Source organism: Paralichthys olivaceus, chromosome 2 (assembly GCF_024713975.1).
Source record: "Paralichthys olivaceus isolate ysfri-2021 chromosome 2, ASM2471397v2, whole genome shotgun sequence".
In the NCBI taxonomy this organism is placed as follows: Eukaryota; Metazoa; Chordata; class Actinopteri; order Pleuronectiformes; family Paralichthyidae; genus Paralichthys; species Paralichthys olivaceus.
Genome location: NC_091094.1, coordinates 23,907,653 through 23,922,417, shown reverse-complemented (window position 1 = coordinate 23,922,417; position 14,765 = coordinate 23,907,653). Strand labels below are relative to the sequence as shown.

The 14,765-nt window shown below is 40.9% G+C and overlaps 1 protein-coding gene across 2 annotated transcripts in view; it reads left to right on the top strand.

Moving 5' to 3' along the window:
- pdzrn3b (PDZ domain containing RING finger 3b) overlaps window positions 1-14,765 on the top strand; it is a 96,215-nt gene that overhangs the window by 8,069 nt on the left and 73,381 nt on the right. For both annotated transcript variants that reach the window (XM_069512790.1, XM_069512784.1), the window contains one exon: window positions 1,417-1,524. In XM_069512790.1, coding sequence (XP_069368891.1) covers window positions 1,417-1,524 — 108 coding nt within the window. The remainder of the gene's footprint in view (window positions 1-1,416; window positions 1,525-14,765) is intronic.

Here is a 14,765-nt window from a genome sequence, read left to right as displayed (position 1 = left end):
TAATTGTAAGGCAGAGGAGTGAGCTTGTTGAAGCATTGCTGTAAATTCACTGTATGTGATGCCACTGAAAGAGGAAGCAGAGCAGAAATTACTAATTAGAGTTGGCACTGTGACTGTGGGGTCTCCTTAAGTGTCCCTTTACATTGCTGTTGTGTGCCATTGTTCTGTTCTGTACAACTCAATAGGGGTGAGTAAAATAATAATTTTTTGTTATTAAATATCAACAATAGGGCTGGGCAATTAAACAATGTCAATAATTATTGTGATTTAGATTTTCATGATCATCAATAGCGTTATAACAAATGTTCTATATAAATTGATATAATGCTTAGGAAGTATAACACATAATTGATCTACGTCAGATTGATAAAAGGTTATTATCTATGTTTAAAACAACAACCTTCAGTCTGGAGCAAAGATCAGTCTATAAACTTAAAAGAAATAATGTCATTATTATTACTATTTATCGTTTATACAGACTGTTTCGAATATTTCAGTCTTAATATAGACACACCCACGAAAGGTATTTGGTTGGTGAGTTCAACCTCCGTGAATGTTTACATGAAATGCCTGAGCTTTTTAAAAGTAGATTTATTTATTCAATGTTTGTTCAAATGTCAGAATGGGTGGGCGATCTGATGATTTCATATCGTTCACGATCTTAAAGACATCCAACATTTATAATTACATAATTAATGTATTAAGATTTATAATATTTCAAACAAATTGTAGAGATCACAACGTGTTATGTCCTACTCCTTAGTACCTGAGTGTCGATCCGTGCTACATTCACAAACCAACAAAAAGATTAACCCCTGGATGGCTATTCAGACCGGCCAGAATTGATCTCTTTCATGCATAATATATGTTTATCCATTGTGAAATAACAGCAAGAGCACGAGGAGCTGGTGCCTAAAAGGTCCAAATGTCAGTAGTGTGGTTCAGTCTGATATTTCTATCTGTCAACTTTGTCGGACAATGATTGTGTTTCACTCAGACCGCACCCATCTGCATCTGACAAGAAGAACATAACTGAGGCATTAGAGCAGTCCAAAAAATGGATAAAAGCATCTATTCTATTTAATTTGTCAAACAGATCTTTTGTTATTCAGTGGTTCAGTGTTATGATTGACTGATTTTTGCTTTGTTTAGTATTCAAAAGAAAGTTTAACTCTGGTTTTTATGACCATTTTGTTAATGGAATATTTTGTCCACAGGATGAGTGGAGTCAGGATATTCTCTCCAGTACAAGTCAAAACTGGGAAGGAAGGTCACAATACAGATGGATCATGTGTTAATAAGGGATATAGTTTGGGTGATGATCGCCCACCCTTTGTTCACATTACTTCTCTCCTTAACAATTTGAGCTCTGTGCTTTAATTATGTTTGAGATAATAACTGCTGTTTATTTCACAGGATGATAATGACAGCACTTCAAATGAAGGCATCTTTGTATCCAAGATCGTCGAGGATGGTCCAGCGGACAAGGAAGAAGGCCTTCAGATCCACGACAGAATAATAGAGGTATGTGTAGGCCACCCTGTCGTGTTTCCTGGAGCAGGAAAACAATGTGGAAGTCAATGTAGTGTAGATGTGGAACTTGGATTATGTGACAGCTGCTGTCTGCCCTATAAAGATGACGAGAGCGAGGAAGCACGAGACCATCACTCAATATTTCTGTTCCAGTGACCTCTGGAAATGAAACTCTGGCTGGAAGCAGCAAATGTGACGCATCGCATGAGCATTTTACATTTTGGGCTTTTATTTCAGCTTGAGATGGTAAATCCTGACAGCTGAAGTTTCAACATATACTTCTACCAATCAACACTCAGGCAAAGCTTTTGTTAAGGGGCATCACTGCAGATATGCCGAGATAAACCTGAGGCGAGGGTGTCTGTCTTTGGTTTTGCTGAGTGAGACGAAGCCCCGCGTTCGCTTCCTCGCTGACAAATCCCTCATGACAGTGCTGCCGTGTAGCGTCCTTCTCTCGCCTTTAAACAGAATCTCATGTGGAAGAGCCGGCTCACCCCGAGGTCAACTTGAGGGATGCGTCGAGAAACTCAACATTACAAAGGTTGCTTTTATAGAACAGTTGTCAGCCAGGATCTCACACAATGGCTGCATTGAACAGAGAGATTTATGTGGATTACGAGTGTGTATTACCAAGCGCCGCAGGGTGACAAATATGGTTTGTCATAAGCCTTATTGTCAAAAGAGAAATTGCCCCCGGAGCTTTTTGACCATCACATCGCTCGCAGAGATGTTTGTGGAAAGTGTTTAAAAGAAAAGAAGATGCCAACATCTGGACTTTGTTGACTGTTCTATTCTGTCATTCATGCAGTCAAATGCAAACAACTTACCTCACCCTGGGGTTCTAAATAATGTTGTAATCATTGCAACACCATACCTAGGATGTGACATATCCTCTTTTAAATTTAAGTAACCCAATAAAGGGTCCCAAAGCTCACTGCAACCTGAGATCTGTCATGAGATCCCCTAACAGGTTGAGCCAGCAGTTCACTTGGATCCTGGTGTTTCGAGGTCAAAAAGAGACATTTGGGCCACTAGCAAGATGACGAACATGAATGAGTGTCTTTGCGTCCATCTGAAGTGTCTGTTTTTACGAGCTTGCGTGCATCTGTGAGCACAACAAGGTTGGGTTTAGTCATGTTAATGGGCCAGATGTTGCTGTATTTTGTTACTTGAGACCATATCTTTTGGTGGATCTAGTGTTGAGATAGCCACTCACAGCCATTCACGTATTTTGCTTTAGGATAATGCTGCACTTGTGTTTGTCTTGTTTCTGAGCCATTGTGAATGAAGTCACGAAATCTCTTCGACAAGGAGAACACATGAGAGCAGAGGACGTGAAGAGCCTAAGGAGGTAGCAAAGCACCCTATTAAGTGACCTATTCTTTACAAGAGATGAGGGATTAGTGGACAAAAACCAACAAAATAAATCATTCAGCCATTGAAATAGAAATGTATAGACAGTAAAGACTTGTTGTTCCACATTGGAGCTTTTCATCAGCTGGGAAACCTGATAGAAGAGGTGGTTCGTATTTCGAAGACTTTTCCTTTGTTAGGTTGTTCAAGCAAAATATGTCCTTGTCATGATTTGTCAGATCACAATATGAAATGCAACATCATTGTGACATGTTTATGGGTTCATGGGTTGCATCTTTAACCTCAGGTGATTGGATCTGGGGTTGACAATGGTGAATCAAAGGAATTTAATCCCAAGCACCTAAAGGCAGTTTCATCTTCGTGTTTTGAACTTGTGGGCTGAAACCAGCAGTTTGTAACGTTGTCCTGTTTAAAATCTTGTGGAGCTTTAGAAAAGGAGAAGCCTACAAATGTTTTTTACATGCAGCTCTTAATCTTACAGTCTGCGCAGAGGTTCATTATAACCAAGGTTGCTGTTGGCCACAATGGTTATGATCAATCCATCATTTAATGGATGGCTTCACTGTGAATTGGCATTGACAAAGTGTAAAGGCTTGAATCACCAGTGTAAACCTCCGTGCAAAGGTTGAGTTATCTCTTGTCTGTTTAAGCTGAGATGTGTCTGTCAGTTAAAACTTTTCAGATTGCTTTAAAATGGTTTCCAAAAAGTGGTTGAATTATATAGTTTAAAATGTTACTCTTCTTTTGGACACATTGTGGTAGTGGAACAAACTCAAAACACAACACAGACACATTGTTGGAATGATGAATATGTTAACAATAGCTCTTCCTTGTTTACATATTCAGCAGACACAGAACAACGTTTGCATTTCATTTGGAGTCATATTACAGAAGTCCCAAAGAATGAGTCCAATGCTCTTTGTCTTTTTAGCTCTGGTTTGGTCGTCAGGAAATATCTGTTTCTTTATCTGCTAAATCCTTCACATTTTTCGTAAGCTAGTATGCAGCAAACTGTGGATTAATCCAGTGATTTTCCACTGAAAATAACTTGCTGGCTGGAAAACCAAAACAATGAGCTAATGGAAGAGTTTGGTTATCATTCTCACTGGTTAGGGTTCGGGGTTATGGTTACTTAAAAGACCTGTCTCACATACTGTTAATATAAATAACAGTGATGAGTGCATTTTTATTTGGATCTGCACCAAAGTGAAGATGTAAACATGTTTTTTTTTCATTGTCTGAGAAATTAAAGGAAATGTTGCAATGTTAAAGAAATTGGGGAATAAAATTCTTGGAACCACCAAAATACAGTATAATGCGGTCTCCCGTGCGTAATGCTCCGCCCCTCTACAAACTTTAATGGAAATTGGTTGAGTAGTTTTTGCATAACCCTGCTCACAAACAAACAAAACATAACCTCTTTGGCACAGATTAGAAAACTCTGAAACTACTTATACGTGATTTTTAGTACCAATACTGTAATTTTCCACGATGGTTAAATGGAAAATGTTTGTCTTTTTCTCAAACACATGAAATGCTGCTTCTGACAGCCACTGCTGTGGGGATCAGCTGCTCTGCAAAAGGACAATCATGTTACATGGAGAAGTGAAAAGCATGTTCACTTGAGGAGGCAGAAAAAACTACAGCTCAGTCAAGAGCCGTAGCGCTGTTTTCTCTTCCTCCAGCAGAGGTGTTAGTTCCAGTAAGTCTATATGGATGTAACATGTACATGATGATCCACAGCTACTCCTTCTATATCAGGCTCTTAGCGGGGGAGTGTGATAGCAGATGGCTGTCCTCTAGCGCAGCTACAGGCTGGTATGATCCAGCACATGAATGCCTCCTTGTTCATCCAGACATTTTTCTCCTAAAAACCTTGAGGTGTGTTTGCTTCTGCTCCTTCTTGTCGGGATCTGTCTGCCACGGTTAGATAAAAAAGTTTGGATTCAGTTTGATAGTGGGACTGGTGGAGAATGGAGGGGTTTTTCTTTAGCCATGTTATACTTTCATATCATGATTTATTGATTGTGTACTTGCGTGTTGTTTAGAAAATATATACCATGTTAATGGAACCCTTGCATTTTGTTTTCTCTCTCGCCTCACATTAGGTGTTGCCGGATGTATGATTTCTGAGTATGTACATTTTCCCACTAAGATGAGCCTGTTTTGCTCGTGCAATATGACTAAAGCCATGTTGCAATAGCAGAATGACTGTGCAGGAGCTCTCAGGGTGAAGGGGATGTTTTCTGTGTGGGCTCCTGTGTGTGAAAATAGGAAGAGAATGGAGACGCCCGGGCTGCTGTTGTAAATGTCGCCTTGTAAATCCTCAGCAAACATTCCCAGGTCGCCGAGGGTGAACAGCAACAACTACTCTAAAATAAACTGACATTGGGAAATGCCTGTTCCAATATGGAGGATGGGGTTGTGTGTTGTTTTTGGGCTTGGATGAGGGGCTAACCAACAGGATAGTGTCCCGACTATATAAAGTCATTTGAATTGGACAGTGAAAAATTGGAAGGGTAGCAATCAACACAATAATGTTTTTATTCAGTGTCAAGTTCTCAACATGCGACAGGGTGTCTTAAAAATTGGAGCCAAAAATAGCAGGCATGTTTATGCTGGCACAGTTTTGTAATAGATGATGCAAGTTGGATTAACTGGCGGTTACATCTGTTAATTCAACATGTTTGAGATGCATTATGCATTTATTTTTATTTTGCTTGATTAGCTTGAGGAAGTGCAGGAGGAATGTGGTGAAACAATGCTAGGGGTCACAATTAAATGTGTCTGAAATGCAAAAGAGGCTGCTCTAAATTCAGCGACTTTATTGGTGGCGAGGGGATAAAAGTGAAGACTTTGATGAACAGATCAACTTTATTATGCTTGATAGATCCTGGTCTTAATAGCATATCACTACAGCTTATACTGCTAATTATTAAAAAAATCTATGAGGCTTAAGTTAATAACATTGTAAATGTTTTAAACTAAATTGGTATTTCACATCTATATTTCAAACATGTTACTGTGACCCTCTTTCAGGCAGCACATGTTGTTTCTTTCTTGTCATTAGCCGTGTGAGTTGCGAGGTTACCCACAGTGAGCCACTAAACACCTCAAACTGCCCCGCAGTTACTTAAGTATCAAATCACCAGGCCAGAGACAGCTTAAAAGCCAAGCCAGATAGCACTTAGCAGTGACTGACAGAAATGTGAGGCGATCTCTGTTGGAGGCGGGTCGGAGGCGTGCATGTCAATGAGCCTTTATTCCTCTGGAGGGTGTGGAGTATTGAGATATTTGAAGGGTTTTGTGAGAAGTCTGAAGCAAATCGCTGCATTTTTCTGCCAATCATGGCTAATGGTTTCCCTTTACACATTCCAGGTATTATTCTCATAAGAAAAAGTCAGGTCAGTTATATGGTCGATTTAGTGAATGATCAGTGCTGGTGTGTATGTGTTTTATGGCATATAACACAGTGCTACTTTCAAGCATCATTTTACAAGTTCGAGTGAAACTGTTTACCTGATGGTTCCACTCATGATTGTTGTGTTCAGTCTTGGTTGCAGAAGTTTATTTAGTTTCCAGAGCCTGAACGACCTCGAACAGTTGGTCGATAATTTTGGACGATATTATTATTTGAGCCTATGAGTATTAGATTATGTTTGCCAATATGAAAACTTCTATTTTACAGACTAAGCAATGCGGATGCAGATATGTGCATTTGTTTAGTTTACATACAAATATTATAATAATTCATGTTCTTTTTATTTGTTGTATTTGTGTGTTATTTATTTAAGTTTATATTTAAACTGTAGAATATCCTGGAAAAAAAGCATCTGTCACATTTCTTTGTCATGAGGATTTGACGACTTGTTAGCAATCATCACACATTTTTAAAAATAGATATATTTTGGACAATCTGTGGTTTAATTGGGAAATTTTAAGTCTCTAAAATTGGTATCGGCTCTCAAAAATCCATGTCAGTCAGGCTTTCACTGTTTCACTAAAGGTGATTTTAGGACGCCATCAATCGTCCTAGATAAATAACATGTCTGGTTGAATAGTGAATGGGAGAATGGTGCGATTGACTTCACTCCTACTGTCACCAATAAGTCATTGCAGCACATGGCATCCACAGCAGGACATGTGCCAAAAGTCCTTTAGGTGTTATTTCTGACCCGCAGGGCTATGAGGAACACACATAGAAGTTGTTTCTCTAAGGGGATCACATGTTGTTTGGCATTTCTGAGGTAAGAAGCGGCCCTTTGTCAGACTCTTTATTAGATTTTGGCCCTTGCGCAGGCAGTGTGTTTATTCCCCAGATGGGCAGGCCAGGCAGAATGTGGCCCCGCTCCGCTGCTTCTGTCTGGCCCATAGACGGGACGAATCCACCCCAGGCTAAGCGGGGCCAATCCTAGCAGTGAGCCACATTCCTGTGCCCCGTGGTCCAGCTGAGGCAGGAGCAGGACATTAACAACAAATCTAACTTTAAAGAGTCAGTTTAATCAGCTTCTAGTGGTAGCTGCATGCTGCTGCCCTTTGCTGAGCTGGTTTTAAGAAGCGAAGACAAGCACATCTTTGTTTTCCCATGCTCCATATGGGGGGGGGGAAGAGAAAAAAAAGTTTTTAAGATGTGGAGTTGTCCCAGTCTAGAGATGGTGTGAGGTGAGCTTATGCTTTGCTCCAGCCAAAAGGCGGCTTTTGTGTCTGTCCCTCGCCACACACAGAATATTGTACTTTCCACTCAGTTTAAACAGCTTGCGTCCTCAAAGGCGAGCCGACACTTGATGATTTTTACGGAGACGTACGGTCTGGGCTTACTGTAAATGTGTTTGCTCTGCTCCAGCACGGTCTCAGCCGGCTCCTTGTTCATCGGAGCTAGAGGCTTTATTTATGACTCCTGAAAGGTTTTGACGGGGGCAGAAATAGACAGTTGTAATTAAGGCTAATTTTCCTGCCAATCAATCACAGGCCTTGTGTAAATGGATCAGCAACAATCGGCTCAGGTTGCTCTGCCAGCTGCTTCTCATGTCAGCCCCTGACCCCCGAGCACAGACTGCCCACTGACTCCTAATTAACTACCCTCAATTAAACCCTAATAGGCTGATTAACAGACCCTTAGTTGTGCCGTAATGGCCCGTCGTTTCCTCCCAGTGCCCCTCTGAAATGCATCCTGACTGCAGCATGTTAATCACCGCCCACTCGCTCTCTCTCTCTGCCTTTCTACCTCTGTCCTTACCAGTGACTCTCTCCCTCTCTCTGTCCAGCAGGGCAGAGCTGAGCATGTTCAAATTCCTGAGGCAAAACGTTTGGCACCATATTTAGATAAATAGACTGATGAACAGATAATCATAATAAAGAAATTCGTGACACATACTCAGATCAGTTTTAGCGTTAAGGTGCTAACATAACATTTGAAACGCCTTGGAATCTGAACAAAACTACTAAAACAAACGGTACAATGAGCTCTTAACAAACTAAAAACACACGTCATTGTTTCTTCACTGATCCATGACCAACAAACATTAAAACATGCATGATCCTATGGTAGTGAGAGATTTGAGTTGGGAGGTTTTTAAAGTTCTCGACCTTGAAAACAATGTTTGACATAAGAATCCTCCTACCTCCTCATTCATTCAGAAGCTGTTCTTAAGCTTTCTGTCCAATTACATTGTCTTGCAAATGTACATTTTCCAACTTTCAAGAGTTCCAGAACAGCTACAAAAATAGTTGTCAGTTACATTCTGTCAGCTCCTTATGTGAGGGAATATGGGATCACATAGCATTTGGTCCTCAATTTCTGCACGGATGTAAAATATTAAAACTACAATCATGACATTGATGTGAAACCAATTTTATAATAAATTTGTAATTTTAGACCTTTTAAAGTAAAAATACAAAGCATGGTTTCAGTTTCTCAGTTAGGATAATTTAATTATTTTCTCTTACATATATAGTATTTTACCAAAGTAATAGATTAATAGATATTTAAAATAAGAATTAGTTGCTGCCTTAAATGTTCATATCATATCAATCATATACAAAATATATTTTTGTCAAATTGGCAGCAAAATGTCTCTACCACACATTTTATGTGCATCTCCACTGTGGTCGATTCTTATTCCGTTCCTCTTGTAACCACAGCTCCCAAAAAGTTTTGTAACTGCACCAAAATAATTCAACACGCCAAAGTAGCTTTCTTAATATTTAATGTGATCACAGCATGTATCTCACAAGGGAACGCGATGGGAATGGGAAACAGTGGCACAATCCCCCAAAACCATCATCTTAATAAAAGCGTTGACATTTTTCACCAGATTTATGTTTATGTTGTGTGTAGACCACAGTTTAAAACTGTTTCTACATTTTCAAAGTTGTAAATCTTTGGTTTGTGCTGCGGACGAGGCAGAAATGTTGGAGACTCATCTCTGTCTGAGGGACACTCAGAGGAAAATACTTCACTGCAGTCGTCCGATCAGATCAAATAACACTACTTACCATTAGTTCTGTATAGAGGATGTTTATTCCACTTAGAGCTGATAGATAGAGCTCTATTATAGCAAAGATAAAAAACTAAATGAGGAGTGGTAATTGAGGGAATTGCTCCATGCAGGGAAATCAATTAGGTGGAGAAACCGGCTGCCACGCCTCAGTGGTAGAGCTTCAGAATAAATCACAAGATGTTGACAAGCACGCAGCTTTGAGTCAAGAGTTTTCCAGTTACATTTTATCAGAAAAGTACATTATGTATAATTTCAGTGGAACAAGGCGTAGAGTTGACTAATCTGACACAACAACTGGATTCCTGCGAGTGTGTTTTACGACCGGTCCCAACATGGTGATGATACATTGAGGGACTTTCCTACTTTATGACACAGATTCCGTCTCTTGACTTGTTGGCAGCAGATGTTTGTTTCTATGGAAATGGCCATAGGCTGACAGTGATTTAAACATGGTCTGTGTGGCACTGTGTGATCCAACATGGGTCCTTCCAGAGATTATAGGTTATAGATTTCACTCATCAGTCAAAGTGCCAGAGTGCGCTTGTCTCCCCTCTCATATGGAACCGTTACAGACGCCGCTCCAGTGAGATGATGAAGTGGACTTCATTTCTTTTCCCAATGACTTTTAACCCAACTGGCTGTTAATCATGTTCTGTGGGTTCAACTCTTTTTTTGTTTCTTCTTTTTTTTCTATTTTAGCAGTGACATGAATGCACAATAGTGAAATCTGAGTTTTTAAAACTTCTCTTAATGCTTCTCCAACTCGTGTCTGCCCCTAATGTCTCAATAAATTCCATTCTGAAGTACAAACCCTTAAACTCATTAAACTTCACTGTTCCTCACATCTTTAATAAAGTCAACAATGGCAGCAGGGTGATATAGAGGGGGACAGGGTCAGAGCTAATTATTTTAGCATTAAAGCACCAGTTGGCCTGTGTTAAGGTACTTTACATTCTCTGTGAGGTGAGGGGACGTGCCTCAGGTTGCTGCCTTTGCTTCTGGATCAGTTAGAGACGGCGTGTGATGAATGTGGTGCAGCGGGTTCGGCGTGCACTCAGCAGTCTGAAGCACTGAGTCTCAACTTAATGCAAATTACTCTGACCTGTACGATACGAAGAATCACATCACTTACATAGTGACATATGTGCATATTAGCAGCGTTGTATTTGCTCGACATTTGCTTATTTGATTTAATACAGGGCGGCTGCATGTCCTTAAAAAATCTTAAAATGTCTTAAATTCAATTTTACAAATAAAAGGCCTTAGAAATATTACATTTTCTTCCATTCAAATTAGATCAGTCTTATTTTTTTCAGGGACGTCACCACGAAAATGTCTCTACTGTGCCAGACCAACGAAGAAGACAAATCCTTAGCTCTGGTATGCTCTGCCTCGTTAGGCTGTCTCTAGTTAACCTTATGATTTAAACTAATGCCTTTCCAATCAGCCTTCTAACTAGCTTATTGGCAAGTTTAATGATAATTGGCTTGTGAATGATGAGTACTCAGAGTCTAATGGAAAGTACATTTTAATTTACAGGTGTGTTTTTCCATTGCAAGTTTGGTCTTAAATTTCATTTAAAGTGGAATTAAAAGGTCTTAAAAAGTCTCAAATGTAAAGTTTTTATAGCTGTAGACTCCCTGTGGATTATGCACAGCGCTTCTCCTAACTGAAAACGACAGTAAAAGTTTCCCTGCACATTCTCCCTGTATTTACTGGTCGTGGTGCCTATTTTCTAATACTCCATATTTTCAACAACTGCTTAAATTGAACTAAATCACCAAATGTATTCTGCCACTTCAACATTCACCACTTTGCCTGGTTTATCTCTGCACACATGACTTTTCTAAAGTGTTCCGCTCCGTCACATCTCATGTGCCTGTCCGACCTTCAGAACAAGCTGGAGACTGTAGTGAAGCCTTGCGAGCCTAATCAGCCTCCGCACGCTGCAGCACTGAGGCCACGGCCGCTGCCAACAGATGTTAGATTTCATTAGGACTCAACAGATGCAAAACACACAGGGCTGACATCACCGTGCATAATTGTCCCTCCTGTACATGACAGATGTTCAGTGATATCTGAGCTAATTGGACCACATCAACAGACATTTTCTGAATAGAACTATGGCTCATGTGCCTTAACTTTACATGTTTATTTAGTCTGCAGTGTAAAATGAATATGAACACCTGCTCTGTTTTTCCTCCTTCACTTTACTGACTAATCCCGATGACACAACCCGCTACAGAGTCGCCAACGCTCCCAGTCTCCCCAGCCTCTCCCTGAGGTCTGAAGCTCCCCTCCATTCAGCAGCCAGCAAGTGGAACCGACGGCCGCTGCGCTGCCTTTTCTCATGCAAATGTGTGCAAATAGAAAACATTGTTCTTAAGCGTGGTTCTCCGTCTGTTACGCTGCTCAGAACTGCCCTTTCTCTTGTTCCCCTGGGAGAGATGTTCCTTTTCAAGTGTTACCTCTCTGTCTCATTCAAGACTTCCTCTTCCCTTTAGAAAAACAGCCCGGAGGAACGGCCAGGGTTGGCTCATTGAGCAGGCTTTTCAGGGACAGGGAGTTAAAAAAAAAAAAAGGGGAGAGAGATGTTCTACAGGCGCGTCCCACAGACACCCCACCCTCTGAGGATGAGTTATTCTATAGTGGGAAGTGAAGTGTTCTCTCTCCCCATACTCCCCTTCCCTGAGAATATACAGGTGCTTTCCTTGTAAGAGCACACTTCCTTGTCTTCTAGTTCCACATGTATATATGCAGTGATCTATGCCATATGCTCTGTATCACCGAGTAACCAGAAAAAAACAGCTTTTCCCTGAGTCATCACTGAATAACTTGCTAGACGCTACTATGGTTTTGAATCACACCATTCAGAGGCCACTTGTGAATAGGTGTTGAGTTATGCAGTGAAAAAAACAGAGCCGAGCGTGCAATTTTATGAAAAGCATATGTTTAATAACTTGTCTCCTCTAGTCAGGCTGATCCACTCTGCATTTTGTCCTCTACTTAAAATGGTACACCTTGTACATGGGGTCGAATAGGTTCTGTCCACAAATTCCTGTAGATTAGTACGACGGTGCTTAGGCAGGGAAAATAACTTGCAGGCTCAGGAGAAGCCCGGGACCACCGGCTGAGAGCGCAGAGCCCCGTGCCAAGGTCAACGCCAAGGTGTCAATAAAGATACCTGTGCTCCCCGCTAACAGAGGCCTGCTTTGATTAGAACCTCAGCAAGAATATATGTAGCATTTAATCAGAGACGTATGCCAGCGGACGCACAGTGCCAGCCATTTTGTCTACGTCTTGGAGTGAGATCCTCAAAGATTTTTTTTCCCCCCTCGTCTTCTCTCCGTATTCCAGCTGAGCGCTTGGCCAAATGTGTGATTGATATGTGCAGGTGGTAAAGGATATTCCCCTGAGGGAGAGCTCCCAGCGAACTTAAAAGAGAATATTTTCCCTCTTTGCCACTTTATGAAAACAGTAGTCTCAAAGTTGGAGCAGACCAGGAAAAGAAAAAAAGTGAAGTAATTTAAAGTGTAATGTCTCTAACGTCATGCCTATCCTGGCTGGACAATAGGCCTTTGTAAGTCCATTGTGGGTTCTTTTTTTTTTTTTTCAATGCTCATAACACCATAAGCCCTGCTGCTGTGGGTTTACTTTTAAGCACAGGGAAATTAAGCCTTTTGTCACTACAGTTTCCACGCTCCCTTCTTTTGTGACAGTTTACCTTGAAAATAAATGGAAGGAGGCTGCTAGTGCCAAGAGGGAAGATGGAAAATAGTTTTGCGAGGGTAAGGCAGGGAGGCTTCTCCTCTGCAGCGGGTCTTCCAGTGTGTGTGTGTGTGTGCATCGATGAGTCCACATAAACTGAGATGAACCTTTTTAAACTCTTGTAACATAAACGTGGAATGCAATCATACAACTCATATAAAGATGAAGTTTTAAGCTTGTCTTATGTTTAATCCGAAAGGAAACTGAGTTTTGTCATCTAATTTTCTTCTTTTTTATTTCAGTGTCTGTTGGCTTAGGTTTAAGGTTGAATTCTCGATTTGCTCTGTCTGACTTTTCTAAGCACAAGGTCACCATCATCTCTCAGACACGGTCTAGATCCACAGCAGATATCTATGTTCGCTTTTGTTTTCATATCATATAGCATCATCTAGCCCTATTCTGCCGGGACACGCTCTCTTGGTGATAACAACAAAAACAACAGAAAAATATGAGAGTTCAGGAATCCAGCCACCTGAAGCAGGGCAGATGAAGATAGCAGAATTTGGAAATGGCATCGCCGAGTTTGTCTTTGAAAACACTGTGGACAGACATCACTTTGATGTAATTCTGTAATTTAAATCCCAAAATGTCTTTTTTTCATCTATCAATACCAAGAGTCAGATTATGAACGTCTTTTTGTGCCTTTATTAAAGAAGAGTACCTGTAGTCTTTCTCAGAGAGAGGGAGCCTGTGAAAGAACAAGGCTGGTTTTCACGCGGTGGCCTCTCGCTCTCTAGCCATGCTATATCAGGCCAACAGCTGCTGTCTCTCAGCGAAGGCATGCTGAGTGCCGGGGCTTGGTTTCCACACACAGCGGATCTTACACAAGGCCCTTTATTTTTGGGCTTATGGCTTAGAAAAAACACACACACAACTCCAGCTCTATCTTGGATTTTTTATTAGTAGAAGAGATGAAACAGTGTATTCGTGTCTGACGTGAAACCCTCAGCGTCTTTTTTTAACTGTATGGTTTGCTGTCCTGCGTAGCTGCTGTAGTCTGAAGTTGAAGATTTAAACGAGGTATCTCAGGTAAAGGCTATGCGTTGTGCTCCACTACTCAAATTCCTTGAATCCGAGCCAAAGAAATGTAAGACCTCTCCCAGCTGTCCCTTGGCACATCAAGACAAGGCCTTTATCAGATTTTTGAGTTTGAGCTGGTGCAGTCTGAACAGCAAGGCTGCAGCTCAGTGTGTTCAGACAACAGCCTTGCACAACATAAGACGAATGCCGCTGGGACCACCACCCAGGACAAAGTCCCCCCTTACATTTGTATGGTCAGATGTCACAAATTTCCTCCACTTTCTAAAAGCTACAAAATGTGATGGTTGCTGTAATATTTGGGAACATTATCACCACATGTTTTCAGTGAAAATAAGAACCACATGTGCGGCTTAATTAACTAATACTGTACATAGAGGTATAGGTTAAACAAAAAAATGAAAACTTCTGTTTCATCTGGACCTCCTCCCAGTCCCTTACCTCCAAGTAGCCGCCTTGCTCCTGCAGACACACCACAACCGCAGTGCGTAGTACTGACAAACTCTCCTGCCCCCAGAAAAGCCTTAACTCCTGCTGCAAGAAACATTTCCA